The sequence below is a fragment of the Peromyscus leucopus genome, chromosome 7 (genome assembly GCF_004664715.2).
Source record: "Peromyscus leucopus breed LL Stock chromosome 7, UCI_PerLeu_2.1, whole genome shotgun sequence".
In the NCBI taxonomy this organism is placed as follows: domain Eukaryota; kingdom Metazoa; phylum Chordata; class Mammalia; order Rodentia; family Cricetidae; genus Peromyscus; species Peromyscus leucopus.
Window position 1 is genome coordinate 2,057,443 of NC_051069.1, and position 24,007 is coordinate 2,081,449.

The 24,007-nt window shown below is 44.1% G+C and overlaps 1 protein-coding gene across 4 annotated transcripts in view; it reads right to left on the reverse strand.

Annotated features, from left to right (window-relative positions):
* Positions 1-6,264: 6,264 nt before the first annotated feature.
* The window catches only part of Sltm (SAFB like transcription modulator), a 47,304-nt gene continuing 29,561 nt past the window's right edge, over positions 6,265-24,007 (reverse strand). For 2 of the 4 annotated variants that reach the window (XM_028865748.2, XM_028865728.2), the window contains exons 9-21: positions 22,794-22,912; positions 20,760-20,909; positions 20,156-20,259; positions 19,882-20,045; positions 19,349-19,434; positions 18,725-18,888; positions 16,037-16,217; positions 15,223-15,347; positions 14,191-14,358; positions 13,160-13,474; positions 12,924-13,068; positions 9,102-9,262; positions 6,265-6,922 (exon numbers count right to left, since the gene is read on the reverse strand). In XM_028865748.2, the coding sequence (XP_028721581.1) occupies positions 6,814-6,922; positions 9,102-9,262; positions 12,924-13,068; positions 13,160-13,474; positions 14,191-14,358; positions 15,223-15,347; positions 16,037-16,217; positions 18,725-18,888; positions 19,349-19,434; positions 19,882-20,045; positions 20,156-20,259; positions 20,760-20,909; positions 22,794-22,912 (1,991 nt within the window). In that variant the 3' untranslated portion in view covers positions 6,265-6,813. Of the gene's footprint in view, positions 6,923-9,101; positions 9,263-12,923; positions 13,069-13,159; positions 13,478-14,190; positions 14,359-15,222; positions 15,348-16,036; positions 16,218-18,724; positions 18,889-19,348; positions 19,435-19,881; positions 20,046-20,155; positions 20,260-20,759; positions 20,910-22,793; positions 22,913-24,007 lie in introns of all 4 variants that reach the window. The other 2 variants (XM_028865718.2, XM_028865739.2) reach the window with 1 other exon arrangement.

Here is a 24,007-nt window from a genome sequence, read left to right on the forward strand (position 1 = left end):
TGGGCATGGATGCCCACCTGTAATTTCAGTCATGGACCACAGAGACACAGTATCCTCAGAGCAGGCTGTCAAGCAAGATTAGCCATATTAATGACAGACCTTGGCTCACTCCGAGAATAAGATGGAAGAGTAACTAAGGATGATTCCCAGCACCAACCTCAGGTCTCCACATGTGCACACACATAGAATATGCATACACACAACACAGACACACATGAAAACGGAAAAACTAGCCTAGTACATGGCAGGCATTATGTAAATATTTAATCCTATGTGGAAATATTGAACATGCTGCATTAGGCAGGGTTTTCTAGGGGAACAGAAAGTGTGTGTGTGTGTGTGTGTGTGTGTGTGTGTGTGTGTGTGTGTGTGTGTGTGTAAAGAGCTTTTGTTTATTTTTGGCCTTTCAAGACAAGGTTTCTCTGTGTAACAGCCTTGGCTGTCCTGGAACTTGCTCTGTAGACCAGGCTGGCCTCGAACTCACAGACATCCACCTGCCTCTGCCTCCCGAGTGCTAGGATTAAAGGCATGTGCCATCCTCCCAGTGTGAGAGAACATTTAATAGATTGGATTACATCAATGGGCTGGGCCGTCCACCAATAGCCATGTATGCACTAGAGAAGCTGAGAACCTCTCCTTCAGTCTCCAAGCCCTGGAGGATTCCTTGAGTTTTGCTGGTCTTTAGTCCACATTGGAAGGCTGGAGAAGCTGGAGTCTGGAGTTAGGGAAGGATGGCCAGAGCACCAGCAAGAAACCAAAGCAAGGGGCTGGAGAAATGGCTTAGAGGTTAAGAGCACCGACTGCTCTTCCAGAGGTCCTGAGTTCAATTCCCAGCAACCACATGGTGGCCCACAACCATCTGTAATAAGGTCTGGTGCCCTCTTCTGGTCATACATGCTGTATACATAATAAATAAATCTTAAAAAAAAAAAAAAAAGAAAAGAAAGAAAGAAACCAAAGCAAGCAGGCAAGAAACACAGCCATGTCCTCAGAATGCTCTTTATCAGTAGCAGGCTACCTGTCAGGTGTCACACACTGTGAGGAGGATCTTCTTCCTCAGTCAATTCTTTCTGGAAGTGCCTTCATACACTCCCCAGAGGTAAGAATCTCAGGACATTCTGGTTCAGATTGACAATCAAGAATGATCATCATACATGACTGACACATAGTCAGCCTAAAATCCTGGTTATCTTATACACAGGCACTGCATTGTACATGGTGCACATACACAGTCATGCAGGCTTAGGGTTTCTACTGCTGTGAAGAGACACCATGACCACAGCAACTCTTATAAAGGAAAACATTTAAATTTGGGTGGCTTGCTCTACAGTTTCAGAAGTTCAGTCATTATCATCATGGCAGAGTACATGGTGGCATGCAGGCAGACATGGTTCTGGAGAAGTAGCTGAGAGTCCTATATCTTGCAGGCAACAACAGAAAATGGTCCCAGTGTCACAGTGAGTGAAGCTTGGGCAAAGGAGACCTCAAAGCCCACCCCCACAAGGCCATATCTACTCCAACAAAGCCCCACACCTCCTAATGCCACTTCCTATGAGCTTATGGGGCCAACCACATTCAAACTACCACACAGGCAAGTACTCATGCACATTAAATTTAAAAATCGTTTTTAAAAAGTAGAAAGGGGACTGGAGAATGGTCCAGCAGTTAAAATAAGCACGCTCTGCTCTTGCAAAGGCCCCAAATTCAATTCCCAGCAGCCTCAGGCAGCTTGTAACCCACCTGCAACTTCAGTTCCAGGGGTCTTTACATCTCTGGCCTCTGTGGACAGCTCCACTTATATGTACATACCCACCTGCAGATAGACATCTACACATGACCATTTTTTAAGCTAAAAAACAAAAGGCATTTCTTTGGTCTGACCAACTCTAAGATGTTTATCTATTATGATTCCCAATTCTGGCTGCCAATGTGAATTCTTGGGGAAGCTTTGAGGGAGAAAACACACATGGTGTTCCCATGAGCCAGTTCTCTCTTCACCAGAGCCCCTGGCAATCAGGTCTTGCTCAGTGGGTACAGGCACTGGCCACCAAGCCTGATGGTTCAGTCCCTAGGACTCACGCAGTGGAAAGAGATCAACTCCTTCAAACTGCCCTGCCCCACACACATTAAATTTAAAAATATATTAAGGTCAGCAATAATAGGAAGAACTTAAGATTTTCATAAATCACCAGGGTATAGTGATTTAATTCAAGCACTCGGGAGAGGTAGGTGGATCTCTTGAGTTCAAGGTCAGCCTGGTCTATAGAGCAAGATCCAGGACAGCCAGGCCACACAGAAAAACCCTGTCTCAAAAAACAAACAAAACAAAACAACAACAAAAAAAAAAGAATTTTAGAAATCAATTTCATACTTTAAAGGGGGGGGGTGCTGCTGTGGATATTGCTCTATATAAATAAAACACTGATGGCCAGTGATCAGGCAGGAAGTAGGTTGCCAGGCAGGAAGTAGGTGGGACAAGGAGAGAGGAGAATTCTGGGAAGCGGAAGGCTGAGGGGGGAGACACTGCAGCCACTGCCAGGACAAGCAGCATGTAAAGACTCTGGTAAGCCACCAGCCGCGTGGCAAGGTATAGACTTATAAAAATGGGTTAATTTAAGATAAAAGAACAGTTAGCAAGAAGCCTGCCATGGCCATACAGTTTATAATTGATATAAGCGTCTGAGTGATTATTTTATAAGTGGATTGTGGGACTGTGGGGCTTGGTGGAAGCTGGAGAGAAGCCCTCCAGCAACAGGGTGCTGGAGAGATGGCTCAGAGGTTAAGAGCACTGACTGCTCTTCCAGAGGTCCTGAGTTCAATTCCCAGGAACAACATGGTGGCTCACAACCATCTATAACGAGATCTGGTGCCCTCTTCTGGCCTGCAGGCATACATGCTGTATACATAAATAAATCAATCTTTTTTTTTTTTTTTTTTTTTTTAAAAAAAGGCAGTATTTATTGAGTTGTCCTGGAAAGGAGTTCCCTTGAGGACAAAGCCCAGATATTTGTAAAGACTGGTGGGGTGATGAATTTTTCTTTTGGTACTGAATTCAGGGTCTCACACATGCTAAGCAAACCTGCCACTGCTATGGAATACCACTCACTGTTCTTTAAAAAAAAATCTGCAGCCTGAGAGCAAGTCTGCTGTGTAGGCCCGGCTCTTCCAGAAGCGGTTCTGCGGACGCGTCGGCCTCCAAAGGGCCGGGGTCAAGGTGTGTAACACCAACACCACTCCCAGCCCTGCTCATTTGTGGTGAAGACCAAGTTTCGTTTTCCAGGCTGGCTTTGAACTGCCCATCCTTCTGCCATTGCTTCCCGAGTGCTGACACCATAGGCATATGTCATCCCACCCAGGTTTTTTTTTAAATTTTGTGGCAGGGTTATTAACTTACTCAAGGCTGGCCTTAAAGCTTATCTTAGCTCCTTGGTGGCTAAAATGATAGGTGCACACCACTATGCCTGGCTTGAACATGTAAAGTTGAAGAGCCCGAGAAGCCTCGGTATTTGTAGGTGACCGCAGAAGAGATTCACCTGCGGGTAAGAGGACAGTTTAAAATTCCGTACTTCATGAAGGACACAAAAAAGGATAATAACCTTTTCCCGGGAAGGACTCAAAAAAAAAAGCTAGCTGTGGAAACTAAGAACAGGGGAGCGTGGTAAGTGACAACCTAGCGGGTGACACACGCAGGCGCCATGTGTCTATGCGATTCATAAGCTTTGCATTTTCTTTTCTTTTGTTTTTTCGAGACAGGGCTGTCTGTGCGGCTTAAGCTTTGCACTTCCACTTGCGCTCCTCGGCATGTGAACTTTGGGACTTCAGCATCTTGCCCACACTGCATCTCTTGAACCACCACAAGCCTTCTGTTTCTAAACCACTGCCAACTCGACCACTGCAGTGCAGCACTTGGACAGCGCCACGATGGGCACAAGCTCCCCGTCTCTGGGTCTGGAAGAGCCCATCTTCCTTTACAGAACCCTCTCTAAATCCAGTTTTCACTGCTGACCCAGGTCCACCTCTGCTAATTAGACCTAAGTCTTCAGAGATACTCTCGACCCCTAAATACTCCCAGGTGGGTTTCTCAAGTTTTCTGAACTAGAAAGAGCTGTAACTATGGCAACACGAGGAAAACAGTGTCTGAAAGACGGTTGGGTCCCTCAGTGTAAGCCAAGACTAGCAACACTCAAAGCTAATTTATTTGTACTGTGGACTGAACATAGGGACTTTTCCACATTGGAAAAGACTTTTACCTACTAACCACTAAACATACCCAGCCCTTCAAAGACCTGTAACCTTTTTTGGAATGGTCTATGTAGCCCAGGCTGGGACCACATACATCTCTCTCTCTCTTCTCTCTCCTCTCTCTCTCTCTCTCTCTCTCTCTCTCTCTCTCTCTCTCTCTCTCTCTCTCTCTCTCTCTCACACACACACACACACACACACACACACACACACACACACACACACACTCCAAATACGTTTTAACATTATATATTTGCATGTTCATGTGTGCGTAGATGTGTATGCCGGTATGTGTGTGTGTCTGTGTCTAGATGCAAGACTGACATTCCAGTATCTTCCTTAATCACTCTCCACCTGTTTTTTTGAGACAGGGTTTCATCATGAAACCTTGGCTGGTTTTGAAGTCATGAGGCTTTCCTGCCTCAGCCCTCCAGAGCGCTGGGATTAGCGGTCTGAGCAACCGCATCTGGAGCTGCACATGCTGTAAGTGCACGCCTATGCCGAGGCCAGAGAAGACTTCAGCTGTCAGCTACTGGTCTGCCTTTTTGGCTGGAGACTGACAGGGCTCTCACCGAATCTGCTTTCCCTTAAACTGAAGGACCAGCGAACGCTAGGGTCAGAGGCACACACAATCATGGTCCACCTTTCTACGTGGGTGCTGGGGATTTGAACTTAGGGCCTTCTGATTATAGAGCAAACACTCCTACCCATGAAGCCATCTTCCCCAGTTCTTCAAAAACTAACTTTTTAATAGCAGTTCAGTACGCTGCGAATGTAACTCCATGCCTAACAGGCAGGAGAACAGTTAAAAACAAACAAAAAACTAATCAAGGCAACATTAACAAGCCAAGTGCTTCTGAGATGTCCAAGTGAGGTCTGTGCAAGGCACGGACTGTGCCCTTGGTTGCTTATGAGCACCAAAGCCAGCCATGTGCTGGGTCCCTGCTTAGAGGTGAGACATAGCAATGTCACACTGACCCTAGCCACCAACAGGAGCAGGACCCAGTCCACAGCCCTAGTCAGTGAACACCGAGTGTCAGGAAGCAGGAAACATGGACCACATACACCCACACACACCGCTGTAGGGCTGGACATGGACACTCACAGCTGTAGGGCAGGAAGGACAGACTGAGAATCCGCTGGATTTGAAAGTGAGCTGCCCTTGAGCCTGGCTTGATGGCCCACACCTTTGATCTTAGCGCTCAGGAGGAAGAGGCAGGTGATCCCCAGAGCAAGCTCCAGGACAGCCAGCTCTACACAGAGAATCCCAGTCTCAGAAACAACAAAAACCAAAGGGGGGGGGGGTCCCCAGGGAACAGACTCCAGAGTCCTCTGGCTGCTTGCAGCCGCTCAGGAGCCTGAAACATCTCCTGCCCCTACATTCGGGCCCAGACACTATCAAGACTTCTCTAAAGATGCCACACCTCTAAAGAGGACCATTCCCTCCATCCTTCACTAGGTACGAACAGGCCACTGTCATGACCAAGATCCTCGATGGTCTGGGTTATGGTGGCTAGTTTCTAACAAAGGGTTAGAGAATTTCTAATACATCCACAATGTGCTATCAACCCTTGACCAGAGCAAAGCTTGCCACATGTCCTAGAACGGAGAGCAAATGCTGCCATTTCAGTTCTTACCAAGTCTGCTGCTTGGGACACAGTCACAGGAAGGCTGGAGGACTAACCCCTGAGGCTGCACAAACAGACACACTTCCAAGGGTGGGTTTTTATTCTCACAAACAGAATCTTGCCACAGACTAACATTACCAAACCTGACTGACTCACCCATCTAGAATCTGGGGTTCTTCCACTTCTCAGCATTTTCTGGGGAGATGGATAAGACCCCCAACAAGTGTAACTTACCTGCTCAACTGAGTATGACACACTCTTGTGATACAAGGCACATGGACATGGTTCCCTTCATCTATGGAGCCGTATACCATGCAAACCTGGACAAGTGTACAGCTCCCTATATAAAAATCTACCTTTAGTTTACAGTTAAAAAGCTCCTCAACACTTTAGCAACTATACAGAATATGAAGGTTTATTTCAAAAAAGATTACATTTTTTTTAACCAGGATACACAGATGCACTTAATGTAACAGTACCTTCTGCAAAAATAGGTCACATAATACTCCGAAATGCAAGGAACAATCTTATTCTCTAAAAATTAGACAGCAGGCGTCTGAAGCTCAAATAGCCTTCAAAATGGAGGCAGCAAACACTGGCGACACCCCAGAGCTAGGCCGCAAATGAAACCACTACCACTCGGCTGCAAGTCCCTCCTGTTCACCCAGAGCCAAACCAAACGGCCTCAGGGCCAAGCCTTTCAATGGGTCTCAGTGCTGCAAGAAAAAAGTTGAATGATACACAAAACTATGAAAAGTTTCAACAGAACTATTTAAACATCTTCTCTAAAATTGAGAAAAGCAATCATGTTAAATTTTTTAAAAAAGAAAACAACAGTCAGATAGAGCTCTCAAGCAGTCAGAGGTCCTCCTCATAAGTAGTCAAGTAAAGTTTACAGGAGATCTCAATAAATTATCTTGAAGCCACGGCAGGAAGCTTGTGTTCAAAAGCGCCGTGGAGGTCCACTCTTAAATGGCTTAAACCCGGAGCTGCTTCCTCTCGCCATGGAGTTGCTACTCAACTGTACAATCCTATTAACTGGGGATGCAGTGCTGAAAGAGGTTGAAAGAGGAAAGAAAGAGTCAGAACAACCATCGTAAGGACACCTGCACGCTGACCACTCAGGCTGCTCTCGTCCTGCCTACATCCAGACTCTGATCCTGGAAGGTGGACACCATTACTAACCCCTCTTTACCGAGGAAGAGCCTGAGACCTGAAAGGCTACCCTGTCCAAGGCACAGAGCTCATAGACGGTGGGGAGCAACCGTGTGACCTTGGCACTCTTATCTCGATGTCCACTTCTTCAGAAGCTGGATGCTGTGCCAGGGCAGGACTACAGGCCTCTCCACGTACCCATCCTGGATCTCAGCCGCAGCGGCTGGCGGCTGGCGGCGACAGCAGCAGCAGCAGCAGCAGCAGCAGCAGCAGTAGCGGTGGAGCCTCTTCAGGACGCCTGCCGCCTCACCATCTTTTTTTTTTTTTTTTTTTTTTAAAGGCGTGCGCCACCAACAACCAGCTGGTTTTTTTTTTTTTTTTTTAAATTTATTTATTTATTATGTAGACAGGAGAGGGTGCCAGATCTCATTACAGATGGTTGTGAGCCACCATGTGGGTGCTGGGAATTGAACTCAGGACCTCTGGAAGAGCAGTCAGTGCTCTTAACCTCTGAGCCATCTCTCCAACCCCCTCACCATCTCTTTTTAAACAGGATGCAGTTATGGAGATCAGGAAAGCGAAGCTCCAGATCCTGCTTCTGCCCCCACGCTAGTCCTGCGGCATAGACCACTCTAACCCTACTCAGATCGCCCCAGGTGGGACTCTCTAGGCTGTTTTAATTAGCATTTAAGGAGATTGGGATACACACTAGAGTTCAAAAACTGACGCCAAGACGTCACTCAACAGTATTTCCAGTATGTATAGAGCAGCATTATAGATGCCAGTAAATGACAAAAAAAGACACTCCAGCACTCTATCATAATGGGGAAGTAAAAGTTGACAGTGAAACGCTTCAATAAAACTGGCTGAGGCCGGGCAGTGAGTTCTAGGACAGCCAGAGCCACACAGAGAATCCCTGTCTCAAGAACCAACCCCTCACAAAAAAAAAAAAAACCAAAACCTGGCCAAGCACTTTGGGTTAAATTTGTGACCTACAGAAGCCACTGTGGTTTTGAAGGAAGTAAATGACAGACAAAATGTGTGGTCCCACAGTCATTCAGAGGTAGTGTGACTATCAGGGAGAAGTTCTCTGACCAGGCACAGGCTGAATGCAGGAAAGGGCAGCATCGGAAACGCCATTTTAATTTTATTCTAGGAACAAAGAAAGAGCAAGACTGGGCCATGTTTCCCCAGTCAGGGCTTTGAGGATGGCAGCACTGACAGACAACAGAAGCTTGAGGCAAAGTAATAATAATAATAATAATAGTTATTTTTATTATTATTACATGGAGATGGCAGTGAAGAGTGACATCTGAGGCTCATCCTCTGCTTGGAGGAGCCGAAAAAAAGGGTCAAGAAGGGAAGAAGAAATTAAAGGGCCAAAAGCTGGGTGGCCGTGGCGCATGCCTTTAATCCCAGTGCTCAGAGAGCAGAGGCAGGTGGATCTCTGTGAGTTCGAGGCCAGCCTGGTCTACAAATGGAGTTCCAGGACAGCCGGGACTACACAGAGAAACCCTGTCTTGAAAAGCAAACAAACAAAGAAAGCAAAAGAGGGCTGAGCTGGCATGGTGGGGCATGCCCGCAGTCCCCGCACCTGGAAGGCAGCCCAGCGTACACAGTCTGAGACCCACCTCAAACCAAGCATCCAAAAGACTGCTTCAAACAAAATGAGGAAAGCGACAGGGTGAAGAGACAGCACTCGGTGGGGAGCCCAGAGCCACAGGACCTACAGGGATACCCCCGGCGCTCCTCAGCACCACAGAAGCAAACGGCACTGCTAGGCAGGTGACACGGGAGCGACCGGCCGAGCAGAGCCGAGCAGAGCCGAGCAGAGCCGAGCAGAGCCGAGCAGAGCCGAGCAGAGCCGAGCAGAGCCGAGCAGAGCCGAGCATCTCCTCCCAAACAAGGAAGGCCATGAGGCAGAGGACAGAAGGCTGGTGAGGCTGAAAAGACGCCACTGAGGCCACAACAGGGAGTTTACTAACTGCAATGTAATCTCAGAAACTAACCCTCTTTAAGGAAAGGACTACCTGGTTACAGAACCGCAGAAAAGGTCTTACCAGATGAGCTCCTCACCTTGAATGCTGGGTTAGCAGGCCTGCACCTGACCGGCCATCAGCTAGTCGCCTTGTGTCATGGTAGGCAGGCCCCTGAGAGGGTGGGCCATGCCACTCTTTCCTTGGTCCACTTGTGTCCCGTCCATGACGTTCCACTACATGTCGTTCTTCAGGGTAGTGCTGGGGACAGCATAGGAGAAAGTGAGTCCCGGCCCTCTGTCCCATGCACTGACTCACTCTGCTGGGCTCTCATGTCTGAGAATGTAACAGACCTCAATACCTTCATTTCTATGTCCACACCCATGACTTCTCCAGCACTATTTGGGCATAGGAATGTCAAATGCCTGGAGAGATCTAAAGAGCTTTCTTTCTAGTACACAAGAGGTCAAAAGTTAAAGGGCAGTCAAGGTTGGCTATATGGTCAACCCATCGGAATATCTTGGAAGAGTGTACAGGGAAAGCTGTCTGATTTGACACACCACCACTCCAGTGTGGCTATAAGCAGTGGGGCCATAGGAACAGAAGTATCTGGAGAACTAAGGACAAGAGGAGGAGTCAAAGCTAGCCGACACCTTGCCTAGCTAGGCAAAGCTGTCAGCATCCACACAGTCTTAGAGACAATACTGGCCAGACAGCTGACAGACTAACATTGTAAACTCCAGACAGGGAATCCAGGCTCATCTTCTCAGAAGACCCTTTTTAAAGGGATTCTGAATGTAGGGTGCTGGTCTAGAATAACCTCTTACATTCTGCCCTAACTAAAACAGAGTATCTGCATCATATGCTCAGTTTGAAGTTGGTTCAGGGTGAACAGCTTAAAGAACTTGTGCAAGCAAGCACTTCTCTTTTTTTTTTTTTTTTTTTTTGGTTTTTTGGTTTTTCGAGACAGGGTTTCTCTGTGTAGCTTTGCGCCTTTCCTGGAGCTTACTTGGTAGCCCAGGCTGGCCTCGAACTCATAGAGATCCGCCTGCCTCTGCCTCCCGAGTGCTGGGATTAAAGGCGTGCGCCACCAACGCCCGGCGCAAGCACTTCTCTTTATTAAGATGCATTAATACCTCATTACTACTGAGCCACAAGGCTACTGCATAAATGTGCTGGGTGAAATGACATGCAGTGATAGTGTACATGCCAAGGCAGCAAAACATTTTCTGGCTAAAACAAAAAATGCTATCATTGAGGGCTGAAGAGATTTAGTATATAAAGTATTTTCTATCCAAGTGTGACTGGAGTTCAGATCCCCAGAACCTACATAAAACCTGGGTATGTTGGCACACACCTTTAATCACCATACTTGGGAGTCAGAGGTGGATCTCTTGAATTTGGGCTACAGAGAAACCCTCTCTCTCTCTCTCACACACACACACACACACACACACACACACACACACAAAAAAAAAAAAAAAAAAAAAAAAAAAAAAAAAAGGGAAGGAAGGAAGGAAAGAGAGAAAGACATGGTAAGAGTGGCAGCTGCCACAGGGAGAGGTAGAAACAGAAGGTCCTGGAAAAGACTAGTCACCTTGACTGGCCAGAAATGGTGAGCTTCAGGCTCAGCAAGAGACCCTGACTCAATAAATGAAGTGGGAAGCAATCAAGGACACCAAACATGCCTGCATACCCATGCCAATACATACGTCAAAAGATGCTATGATGAAACCTGGTGTGTATTCAAGTGTGTAACACAAATAAATTCCATCTGGCAAGACTTATAAAGTGTATTCCTTCAGACTAGGGATGTAACTCAGTTGGTACACTGGCTAGCATGCATGAAACGTTAGGTTGGATTCCCAATACCACAGAAACCAGTATGTGCCTGTAATCCCAGCACTCCGAAGGTGGAGGCAAGAGGATCAGAAGTTTAAGGCCATCCTTGTCTTAATCCTCAGCTATACAGCACATTAAAAGGCCAACCTGGAATATGTGAGACCCTTCCTTTAGAAGGAAAAAAAAAAAAAAGCATATCCTTCCTATTCATGCCGCAATCACCTGGCATGTCAGTATTTTGTCAATTAAGAGAATGCTTTTAAGCTGAGTGCAACTTTTGTATATTCGTGTCATTTAGAGATAGCTCAGTAACTTAAAAGAATAGTCAAGTCAACAAAATATCAAAAGAAGCCGGGCAGCAGTGACACACGCCTTTAATCCCAGCATTCAGGAGGCAGAGCCAGGTGGTCTACAGAGCGAGATCCAGAACAGGCACCAAAACACAGAGAAACCGTCTGGAAAAAACATATATATCTATTTACTAAAAAAAATAAAAGTTAGGACTCAAGAGATTGTTCAGTGGTTAAGAGCACTGGCTGCTCTTGCCGAGGACCTAGTATCAGTTCCCAGCACCCACATGGTGGCTCCCAGCTGCCTCTAACTCCAGTCCCAGTGGATCTCATGCCCTCTTTTGGCCTCTGTGGGTACTGCATGCACAGAATACATGCAGGCAAAACACTCTCATACAATATATTTTACTTTTTTAATTAATTTATTTTTTGTTTTTCCCAGACAGGGTTTCTCTATGTAGTCCTGGCTGTCCTGAACCTTGTTTTGTATAGTAAGCTGGCTTCAAACTCAGAAATCCGCCTGTCTCTGCTTCAGGAGTGTTGAGATTAAGGGTGTGCACCACCACACATAAAATACAGAACTTTTTAAAACTAAGAAAAATATTAAAGAATAGAAAGCAATTAAAATGATTCTACTTGTCTACTTTTGGAAAACAGAGAAAGCACGTGACTTTTACTTCAGTTCTATACGTAATGTGCTAGCTTCAGCAATACACATATTAATATCGAAACAAGAGATTAGCATGTTCCCTGCTATAGGATGCAGATCGAGTCATGATGTATTCTGTGTTTTAAAAAAGCCCAATTAGGAAGACTCATAACTATAACAACTGCCCAAGCAGAATAAGAATTTCAATAAAAACAAAGTCTGAGGGCCAGTAAGATGGCCCGGTAGGTAAAAGCACTTGCCATACAAGCCTGGCCTGAGCTGAACCTCTGGAACCCACATAAAAAGTCAGATGTGATGGTCCACATCTGTAATCCCAGCACTCCTAGGATGGGAGGCCAACACAGGAGAATCGCCTGCAAGGTTATAGACCAGTCAGTTTGAAGCAGATTCTGCCTCTCAACAAGGTGGGAGGAGAGAACTAATACCCAAAATGTAGTTCTCTGACTTCCACACATACCATGGCATGTAGAAGGTCCCTCTTTCCCTTCCCACATTCCTCTCTCCCATATACATGCATAAAAAATATTTCATCGGGCATGGTGGCACATGCCTTTAATCCTAGCACTGGGAAGACAGAGGCAGTTGGATCTCTGAGTTCCAGGCCAGCCTAGTCTACAAGTCAGGAAACCCTGTCTCGAAGAGGAAAAAAAAAAAGTTTTTAAGGCTAGTATCTACTTCTTTGAACAACTGTTATTCATCTATAAAGAACAAACTCAAGAAAGATCTGTTGCAAGAAGCTGGTCTCTCAGTCACTCTAATTACCCAATCTTGGCCACAACAGAATGGTTCTCCATAAGGACACCTGTCAAGAGCATCTCCTATAGGCAGGCAAGATGGCTTAGCAGTTAAGAGCACCAGCTGCTCTTCTAAAGGACCCAGTTCAATTCCCAGAACCCACATGGTGGCTAATAACTAGGCTAATAGTCCTAGGAGATCTGAAGTCCTCTTCTAGACTCCACAGGCATCAGACATAAAAGTGGTACACAGATGTATACACAGGCAGACAAAACACCCATACACATAAAAAATAATAAACGTTAAATTAAAATAAAAATAGAGTCTATCTCCAGTGCTTCAGAGTCTTCTAAAGACTCAACAGAAAGCTCCCAGCAACTTTTACCTGAGCTCCGCTTCCTCTGTCAGAGATGACTCCTCTGTCTCCCTCTCGGCTTCCATAGCCTGAGGCAGTACTGCGGTTCCCAGGGGGTGCACCCCTCACACTGTGTCCTGAGACTTCTCTCCCAGATCGCTCTGGCCTTTCAACTCTGTGAACACAAAACAAGACTGATCAAAACCTCACTTTACAACTCTTAAGAACAATGCACAGCATGCCGTGAGGAAGGAGCGCGTAACTACCTTGACTCCCGCTTGTCTGTGGACAAGCTCCCTTCGCTTTTCCAGGAGGCGGGTCTAGAAGGATTGGGCCCGGCTTCTCGAGGGTGTCTAGGGTGAGCGACCTCAGGTCTGTCATGAAGGATTACCGTTCTTCTCTCGTCTCTCTCCCCTCGTACCTCTCGTCTGTCTGTTTCTCTAAGTTCATTTCTTGGTGGTGGAGGCTCGTTTCTTCTGGAATCACTAAAGTTTTTGGGGTACCTTTCAAAGCTTGGCTCTTCTCTTCGGGCTGCTGGTCTTGGTTTTTTTCCTTCACTCTGACCAACAAAGCGCTCCCGTCTACTGAGGAAAGAACAAATGCAGATCCTCAGAAGCGTTTACATGCAAAACTCATTTGCATAACCTAGAATCATGAAACTTTCTTTCAGACGATTAGAAAAGCTCCATTACTAACTGTTAAGTTCTTTTCAACTGAGCTATGTCTAGCACAAAGGTTGGTTTCTTTTCCAAGAGAAATGATACCAGTCAAGTTCCTACCAGCCTGCATGTTTCACTGTTCTGACAGCCACGGCACATCCAAAATCAGCATTCCCCACTCACCCTGTTTTTTTTTTTTTTGGGGGGGGGGAGTTTCGAGACAGGGTTTCTCTACATAGCTTTGCGTCTTTCCTGGAGCTCACTTGGTAGCCCAGGCTGGCCTCGAACTCACAGAGATCCGCCTGGCTCTGCCTCCCGAGTGCTGGGATTAAAGGCGTGTGCCACCACCGCCCGGCCACCCTTGTTTTTAATTAGCTTTTTAATTGGTTTTTATGAGGCAGAATGTCAAACTGCTGTGTAGCCCTGGCTGGTTTCAACTCTTTAGCCCATACCTCCCAAGGACCCCATCCAATTGAAGATAAGAATACCACTACCTCATCAGTGAAAACCAAAGTAAACACACAATTTGTTCTAAACATTCTATTTTGACTCAGCACTTCTTTAGCATCTTATAGAGAAGCAGTTACGAACAGCAGGGCTCCTGTCTCAGACATCAGCACCTCAGTGTCTCCACTTACCTTTCAAAGGACGAGGACTGCACAGAGGCAGTGTCGGGAAACCTGCTCCGCTCTCGGTGACTGAAGTCCAGGAACCGGCTCTGTTGACGATAGTCAGATCCATGGCCAAATCGTGCGTCTGTATCTAGGGACAGCTTTTTGTTCTCGCTCCAGTAAGGATCATCTCGCCTTGAAGAGAAACGTTTGCTCATTTATACAAATTATTTTATGATAATCAAACAGCATTCACTTGGAATCATAGACACATGGAACTATGGACACAAAAGGCTACTGAACTCAAGATAGAACAGTGAGGAGCTAGGACAGGATTAACAGTTCTATGCTGTTGTCATAAACATGAGAAGAGAAAACCAGTTGAAAACAGCTGCCTGCTTTTGTGTGTGGCTGTTGGAGTGTTTGTCTGGGTGCACACCTGTGTGTGGAGGAAAGAGGTCAATGTGAGTGACTGCCTCTGTCGCTCTCCACTTATTTTTGGAGACAGGATCTCTCACTGAACCTGACGCTCATTGATTGAACTAACTTTTCAATTAGTTGGCCAGAGAGCTCAGGGGTCTGCCTATCTGTGCCTGTTCAGTGCTAAGATTACATGGGTGCCCGGCAGATAAACTCAGATATCATGCTTGCTCAGCGACCGTTCCCGCCCCCCTCCCCCCCCCCAGCTAGTCCTCCCCAGTCTAAACTGCCCATCCTTACATCTTCCAATGGAAAAGTCAATACCGGACAGCACGTCATAATGGATTCTCACCAGCCGTTTCCAGTTACCTTCTTTTTCCCTTCAAGTGCTGGGGATGAGCCAGGGCCTGGCTCATTCAAGGGAAGCCAGCACTCCATCTGGGTTACACCCTCAGCTACTGTGACCCTCATAAAAACAGCAGAGGGGAGACCTGAGCACCACACTGGGTCCTTTCCCTTCCACGTTAGCCACGACCTTTTCTTCAAAGCCGGGAGGAGCATGTGCGTTCTAATTCTCTCACCCTCGCTCACTGAGAACAAGACAGCACGCGAGTCACGGAGGAAGAAAGGACGCCCTACCTATGGTCGACATCACGCGGGCGTTTCAAAGAATTCCTCTTCTCTTGTTCATAGCGCAGCTGCTGCTGTTGCCTCCTGAGCTCCTCTCTCTCCCGAGCAATCCGCTCAGCTTCCTTACGCCGCTCCTTCAGATACACAGGAATGAAGCAAATACACAGTGAAGACAGGCGGAAGGTAAGCGCCTCTGGGTTAAGAAAGCGTCCTAGAGAAGCACCAGGCAGAGCACACAACTGGGACAAATACATTAGATTTCAATCACCTAGACTACAGCTACGATGGGTGACATTAAAATAACAGGCAGGGGTTGAGTGGTACAAACTGGTGAACATTTTGGGGAAGGTCAGATTTAGTTTAATAAATTGACTTAAACAGAAGCACCTAAAAGGAATGAGAAAACTGGGTTCTTGATATTCGTCTGGAGAGAACTAAGTGCCATAAGCCCTGGGTGGCAACTATACAGAGAGGCATTCTTCCTTCCAGCCTTGGGAATGACTCCCATGATAAGTAAGGAAGTCCTTGTTATTTTCTAAGTCTGGGGTGGTGACAGAGCCTGGATCACAACTACTCTGGACTCAGTCCTATGCTCATACTATTAGGCTGCCATTATACTGCAGAGCTACAGGTTACTTGCAATTGATAAGGAAGTCACTATTCAATGTACTTTGAACCGGTGCCTAGTTCATTATCTGTCAGGGACACTTCAGTGCTCATTCTCATCTACAGGAGCTTTACAGTAAGTAAAGCAAACTGGAGGGCAAAAATCACAGGGTTTGCAAAGTGAGTTGTTCAAGATGAAAAGATTTTCTGACTGCACCTGTTCAATACGAATGCGTTCCCTTTCCAAGCGTTCGCGTTCCATTCTCTCTCTCTCTAGTTTTTGCCTTTCAATTTCTAGGCGCTCTCTCTCTCTCTGTAAGCGTTCCCGTTCTTCCCGTTCACGAATTATTCTAATGCGTTCACGCTCTCGACGCTCTCTTTCTGCAATCTCTCTTCGTCTAACAAAAATCAGTATTTAGAAATACTTAAATTATGCTAGTACTGTGTGAAAAATAATAGCTTTGAATTTGAATTTTTCCTTGTGATTGGCAATTTTAAATTCCACATTAATCTTAGTAATTTTAATGTAATTGGAAAGAACGCAAAATAAAACTTTAAACATATTCCAGTCTTATCACTTATTTATGAGTGTCAACTAAGCAGCTAAATTTTACACACTATTTGCCTTTTAGATGATTTGGTTAAATGAAAATCCCACCATAGTAAAAAACCAGTAATTGACATTTTAAAATGTATATAAATTTATAAAACTACAATTTTTCTCTTGGCTTTTTGTGATAGGGTCTCATTATGTAGCCCTGACTGGCTTCAAACTCACGATGTAGACCAGGTTAGCCTTAAACTTGTGGCAAACCTCTTGCCTCTGCCTCCAAGTACTGAGATTATAGGTGTGTGCCATCATAACCAGCTCAAAACTACAACTTCTATCAATTATTTTTGATAGAAATTTTCTATTATCTACCATATGTCCTTATCTCCTTAAATAATGTATATACTTCATTCTGATGGCTTGGAATTATCATCACAAACACAATTATAGCAAATATTATATAACAGAATGGTGCCCTTAAGGGCCACTATGGCTGTACACTGGCTTCTAATAGATAGTTCCAGGTAACATGCTTTTGAGTCAGAGATAATTCAGTACAAACATATGCTAGACCTTGCATAGTGCTTCTTCATTTCCTAACACTCAGGTAATCCACTTTATTTTTTTGCTCACTTGCATATTTGCCTGTAGCAAGTCAATATTCTTAATGGGTCAGTACTATTCCCATAAAAACTGATGTGGCATTTTACATGAACACAGCAGTCTGTTACTACCATTCAGTGGGTAGAGACCAAGAATTCTACAACACTTGATGATGCATGAACTGTCAGAAGTTTTACAGAGCAAAGAACATCTAATACTGTTGAACCCCTTCCTATGCCAGAGACAGCCATGCCTTGAGAAACAACAAAAACCTTTAAAAGGTAGCCTAGAATTTAACTGTTTTTACGAAGGGCTAGGCTTGTTTATTTGTTTTAGCACAGGTTTATGTATTGAATTCTTCAATGACACAACTTAAAATTTTCCCTTTTTGGGGGGGGTATACTTTTGTTGAGGGCTTAACCGAGTCATTACCATTTCGGAAATCACGTCCAAATGCCCACACTTCTCCTGTTACATGACTCACCACTGTGACACACAAAATCGGTCTGTGTCTGAAGCTTTCACACTCTCAGTGAGTCTAATAGGATACAAACATCTGACTAGTTCAATGTCTCTTCTACACATTTATATCTGGAATATATATATGTATATATTTGTTACAAATCACTTTTGTTTCATTTGAATATTACTGCTAAATCATCACGTTGGATTTTTCTGGACATTACAGGCAGATAGACTATAGACCTTTCTTTCTCCACGAGTGTGAAGAAGGCACACCTCACCAGTTTATTTTAAAGGATCACTGGGCTGGGTGCAGTGCATGCATGCCTGTGGTTAGAGTTCAGCAGGAGACGGAGGCAAAAGGATCCCTTGAGCTCAGGAGTAAATGGCAAGCCTGAACACCATAGGGAGATTTTAAAAATCAAATAGGCATTGGTTTGACAGGTCTGAGAGTCTGCCCTAGTAGCTCCCCACTTTTATTCTTTCCAAACCTTGTACTGACGAGCAGAGGCTAGGAGCTAGTGTTTATGGGGGTGAGTTTTGCAAGAATCATCTCCTTTAGCCACACAGAGGCAATGGTTGTGTTCCTAAGCTGCAGCTTTTGAAGTTCCTAGACCCTGAGACTGAGTAGATGAAATTCCATGAGTGACCTCTGTGCTGGACAGGTCTAACAGATTAAAAACACACTAAGAAATATTTCATGTGGCACCCAAAAACGGGTATGTAGATATGAAATATTCCATGCTGGTTTGTTTATATTGACACTAAAAATGGTCCGTTTTAATGAGGAGTAGGGACTGCATTAAAGCTCAGAGAGCAACTCAGCCTTCACTTGGGAACCTTGCAGGTTTCCCACACTATGACAGTAGTTCAACACTGTAGCTTACTCTGATACTATCTGGAATTATCTTCTCCTTTAAGACATGATTTTTATGGCAGCATCTTTGGAATAGAGGAAAGAGCACTGGACTTGGAGTCAGACTTGGATCTGAGTCCCGACTCTGCCACTCATTAGACACATGGCATTGGAAGAGTCATTAAGCCTCTCCAGGCCTCTTATATTTTAGTATTAAATAGCGGGCTTAATTAGCTTTACAGAATTGAGTTGGAGATAAGAGATGAAAAAGGATTTTGCAAACTGTGGCGTGCTATGCAATCTTAAGAAATGACTAGGTCATACCTTCACTTCCTGAGAATGACAACCAAGTCTTCTGGGGAATACAATCTCTAGCAGGCTGGATTACAGCTAAAGACGCACATTACAGCAGGTGTCAAAAAAGCTCCTCCTACCTTCTGAGTTCCACTGCTCGTCTCAGTCTTTCAAAACGAACTAAATGTTCTCTCAGTCTCTGTTCCTTCATCTTTTCAAAAGGCAAGATCTCTTTCCTTCGGTAGTCTTTGTCTCTTTTTTTATCTAGGCTAGCCCTCTCCTTTTCTTTGCTTCTTCCATGAACCTACAGAAGAAAAACCATAACAGGACTAGAAGTTAAAATAATCTGAGGTCATGTATTTCTGGCTTTCACTGGTCATTTAAAAAGTTGAAATGAGGGGACTCGAGAGGTGGCTCAGAGGTTTCAGTGGTTAAGAGCGAGCGCTTACTGCGCTTTCATAGGACCCGTCTGGTTCCCAGCACCACAAAGCAGCTCCCGACTGCCTGTGACTCCAGTTCCATGGGATCCCACACCTTCTTCTATGTATGTATGCGGGGTGGGGGGGGTGTCCTGCATTGCGCGAGGTACACATAAGCTCACGTGGGTTCATACACATACACATAAATTTAAAAAAAAAAAAATCAACAAAATACTTTCTAAAGTCCAAATAACTAGTAATATTTCCTTTTAAAAACTTCTTGAGCTATGTCTTTCTAAGTGGTTTGGAGATAAGAGCTTTCTTATCTTTTGGAAACAGACTTACTTTCTCATATCTGCCCCTTCTTGATGGCCTACAATGATCTCCCTTGGTTTGGTTTAGTATCACCATATGTCCTGGACTCTTTGAACCTAAAAAAAGAAATACTTTAGATAAACAAACAAAATATTATTGAAAAGGAGAATAAATAAAATTGAACTTCTGCCTGATATAAATAAAAAAAATACTTATTCTACATAAATGCAAAAAAAAAATCAAAATTATTTAATCTGTTAATAAATACTTTCAATGATACCAAGAGATCCTAATTCAATAAGATACTGAAGTCAGTGGCCACTGCTCAAATTTTTGTTGTTTTGTTCTGTTTTGCTACATTCCAAACCCACGTCAGTTAGGATTTGAGGAGATAATCAGGGAGCTTGCTTAGAAGAACGTGACCTTATAGTAGAAAAGGAGACAGGAGGTTTCTAAAAGCCCCTTTTTTACTCCTGGCTCTAACAACGTCTGAAAACCAGTCCCTTCTGAAACACAAAACAAGCAGTGACACGGCTGAGGGAGCAAGAGCACACATGACGTACTTATGCGTTTCTTTTCTTCACTCTTTTTCATCGACTCTGAGCTCTGCCCACTTGAACCATTGTCATTCTTCTCATCTTTCTCCATTTTCTTAGTATCTTTGGTGTCTTTTTTTTCTGATTTCTCAGATGACCTTTTCTCTTCTTTTTTGATAGATGCTTGTGTCCTGACCACATCATCCAAGACAAGAAAATAGAATGACTACTTTTGCTATGTAACAAGCAGTCTGTTTATCAGAAACCGGTCTTAGCTTAGCAGCTGTCACTCAATCCTTACTTGGCACTCCGATCACTTGTGCTCTTTTTATCACCAGCACTTCTTGAACTACTCTTTTCATCACTTTCTTTCTTCATTTCTTTCTTGGAAGGATCACCTTTGACCTGAAAAGTTTAAGCAAAAATAGATGTTTTTAAAATTCATAAGCTTTAAAGTTGCATTATCTAAATGGTGTTGAGCTGGGCACAGCCACACATGCCTGTAAGCCTAGCACTTGTGAGGCAGATACAGAATGACTAAGTTTGGGGAAGGCATGGCAGGTTTGGAACTTACTACGTAGCCCTTAGTGGTCTTGATTTTTCCGCCTCTGCCTCCCAAGTTCTGGGATTATAGCCATGCACCACCATTCATGACAGAGACATTTTTAGACTGAGACTACAGGTTGACTATTCTTATCTGAGATATTTGGGCTGAGACTGTTTCACATTTTAGGCTTTAGGTATCTGCATCCACTTTCCCTGCTGAGCATTTTAACTAAAAACTCTGAAATGCACCGAAATCAAAATTTTTTACCACCAATGACACTCAAAAAGTTTGAGATTTTGGATTTTCAGATCAGCCCTCTTGTTAATCTCCCTCTTTATAAACAGTTAATCACACTTACTTTCTCCACGGAAATCAGTTGTCCATGCAGCTCTGTGCGATGGAGATGTGCAATACATCGGGACACTTCTGTGCTTGAAGACATAGTTACAATGCCATAGCATTTTGCCCCAGGACTTCGAGCATTTGTAACTACCTTTGCACTTAAAACCTATAAAATTAGATAACACTTCAGAATTGTACAGCTGTACACATTCCTAAATAGATCAGACTAGCACTGAGAAAACTCAGGATAAAGGGGGGTGGAGATGCATTCTGGGTGTAATCCCATCCTCTCATGTTTTTATGTACTTAAAACATTCAATTATTTATCTAATCCTCTACCCAAATATACAGCCCAAACAAGTTTCATGAATAAAATAAATAGTACAAAATTAACACACAGAGAGAAATTGGATTTGGACCAGTTTTCTCATGGTGGGCACACCTGAATCTCTTAGAGAAAACTATGGACATGTCTGTAAACAGTTTACAAAAGTCTTAAACTCTTTCCTTTGAGTCACTTTAAATTTCAAAAATGAGTAAAGAGAAAAGAAAAGGCCAGGATTGAGATGCCTTTAATCCCAGCATTTGGAAGACAGAGGCAGGCGGATCTTTGTAAATTTGAAGCCAGCCTGGTCTACAAAGTGAGTTCCAGGACAGCTAGGGGCTACACAAAGAAACCTGGTCTTGGAAAAACAAAAAACAGAAAGAGAAGAAAAAAGGAGACTAGGCCACAAAAGCTGTAAGGTAATCAGTATCTAACTGACCACTTCAATTCTAAAGAATGACGAAGAGTGAGAAGAAAAGCATGGCTAATCCAGGGCTGGAAAGGGAACAAACCCATGATGGCAGGAGGCAGGAAGGGAACTTGACAGTGTTTTGTGGCGGCTGTTGGAAGCTGTAAGGCTTCATGTAAGCTTTAAGAAAGGCTGCTTTGCTATCCAGAAACTGGAGCCCACAATCTCGTCATCATGTACACACTATTCTCATGCAGTTTATATTCTGACAAGTGCCAACATTAAAGTACTGTTTTGCATCTCTACAAGCACATTACTGAAACAGAACACAACATATGCTAGAGTTGATTATGGGACTATCATTCTGATAACCAGTACTGGTTATTAATTTAATAAGCATTTAAAACCTACCATGTGCACACAAAGTAGGATAACAGCAGAGCAAGCTAAAAAAGCATGGTGTATATTTGGAGAATGAAAATTTAAGTAGACACTTTTAAACTAGAAAGAAGTGACTGCATTAGGTGCAGACCAACAGCAGCACAGCACTAGCTACTATACCTGCTCTCTACTGTTAGGGAGCCTACTAACGGCACACACTTTTCCTAGTGAAGCAATATCCTTTCAAACACATGCACACGCAGCATTAATGTTACAAAAACCTGTTTTAATGACTTTAGAAGTTTTTACTTCTTAAAATAGAAAGTCGTTTAAGCAAAGTAGGTTCTTGCAGGTGTCAGCAAACACTGAGAATGGTGGTCCCATGATCAGCAATAAACCCAGCAACTTTTACATTTCTCTCATTAGTGGATGAGAACCTCTACAAGAGGATACCTGTTTCCTCTGCAGTTTACATATTCTACTACCTAATTCCAGCTATTTATATTTTCAGGATGATCAAATAGTCTCAGCATCTTCTAGATCCTTTGTATCATGAATAAAACTTGGCTCAAATGAATATAGACTTGGAACTCGTTATAACCCAAAGCTCAGAGATACAAAGATATGGACTACAGGGCTAGAAAGATGGCTCAGTTGTTGGGAGCACTGGCTGTTCTTGCAGAGGACCCAGGTTCAATTCACAGCATCCACACAGCAGCTCCACTTTCAAGGACCTCTTCTGACCTCCAGAGGCACCAAGCACACACCTGGTGCACACACATCATGAAAGCAAAACACTCATACACATGAAATAAATCTAAATTTGTAAGTAAATAATAAAGTAAATATAAATAAGTAAATCTAGAAACATAAAGTATGACATACAGACTATATTTACGTAATTATTTGAATACTAAGAGATTAAAAGAATGTACCTTTCCGTATTTGCCAAAGAGGTTCTTTAAATCAGCAGCTTTGGTATTAGACGACAGTCCACTGACCCAGATATTCTTGGTTGAGCTTCCACTGCTGCCCCCAGCACTGCCTGTGCTCCCTAGGAGGATGGATCCAACACCAGAAGCTTAAGTGCCTGCACTGACTTACAAGGCTCATAGGTGTCCATTCTGAAATCCGTTCTCATTTCAATGTTGATAGCCTAACATTACAATATCTAAAATCTTACAAACTTACCATCAGAAAAGTCAATCAGAGCAGTGAGAGAATAAATCTGAATGTTCGTAAACTTCCTGGTACATGAGTTTTAAAACAAAGTGGGTGAAAATTCCACTACATCTTGGACATTTTCTAGCAAATGCTAATAAGCTGTCCTCACACCATTACACTGAACTGGGGTACCTGGAAGCAGTCCTGTAGCAACAAGCAGACTACTCCAGTGTTGGATATCTGTCACGGACCCTGAAGGATCTCAGAAGAGGGAATGAAAACAGGATAGATCCAGAGGTGGGAACAAACATGCTTTTTTGTTGTTGTTGTTTTTCAAGACAGGGTTTCTCTGTGTAGCTTTGTGCCTTTCCTGGAACTCCCTTGGTAGCCGAGGCTGGCCTCGAACTCACAGAGATCCACCTGGCTCTGCCTCCCGAGTGCTGGGATTAAAGGCGTGCGCCACCACCGCCCGGCTAGGAACAAACATTCTAATAATTCATTTTCTTTCTTTTTTTTTTTTTTTTCTTTTTTGACAAGGGGTTTCTCTGGGTAGCCCTGGCTGACCTGGAATTCACTATGTAGACCAGGATGGCCTCTAACTCAGAGATCTGCCTGCCTTTTGCCACAAAAGTGCTGGAATTAAAAGCATATGCCACCACACACAGCCACCTTCATTTTCTACTAGAGAAAGATTAGGAGAAAATGGAAATTACATGCAGTTGGGTAACTAGAGACCTAAATAAGAAACAACCTTCTAAAACAATTGCTGGAGGTAGATTAGGGACCTTAAAATAACTTAGACTAGGGAAATGCTCACAGCTTGTTTCTGAACTGCTTCCACCCAGATATGACTTCACACATGTAAGTATAGGAAGCACACAAGCTAGTTAGTGTCCACAATGCTTTCTTCCTTTAGTGCTGTGGTGCAGAAAACCCTTTCTAAAATGCCGTGCTATCGCATCTACAAGAAGCAGAAACAGTAAAC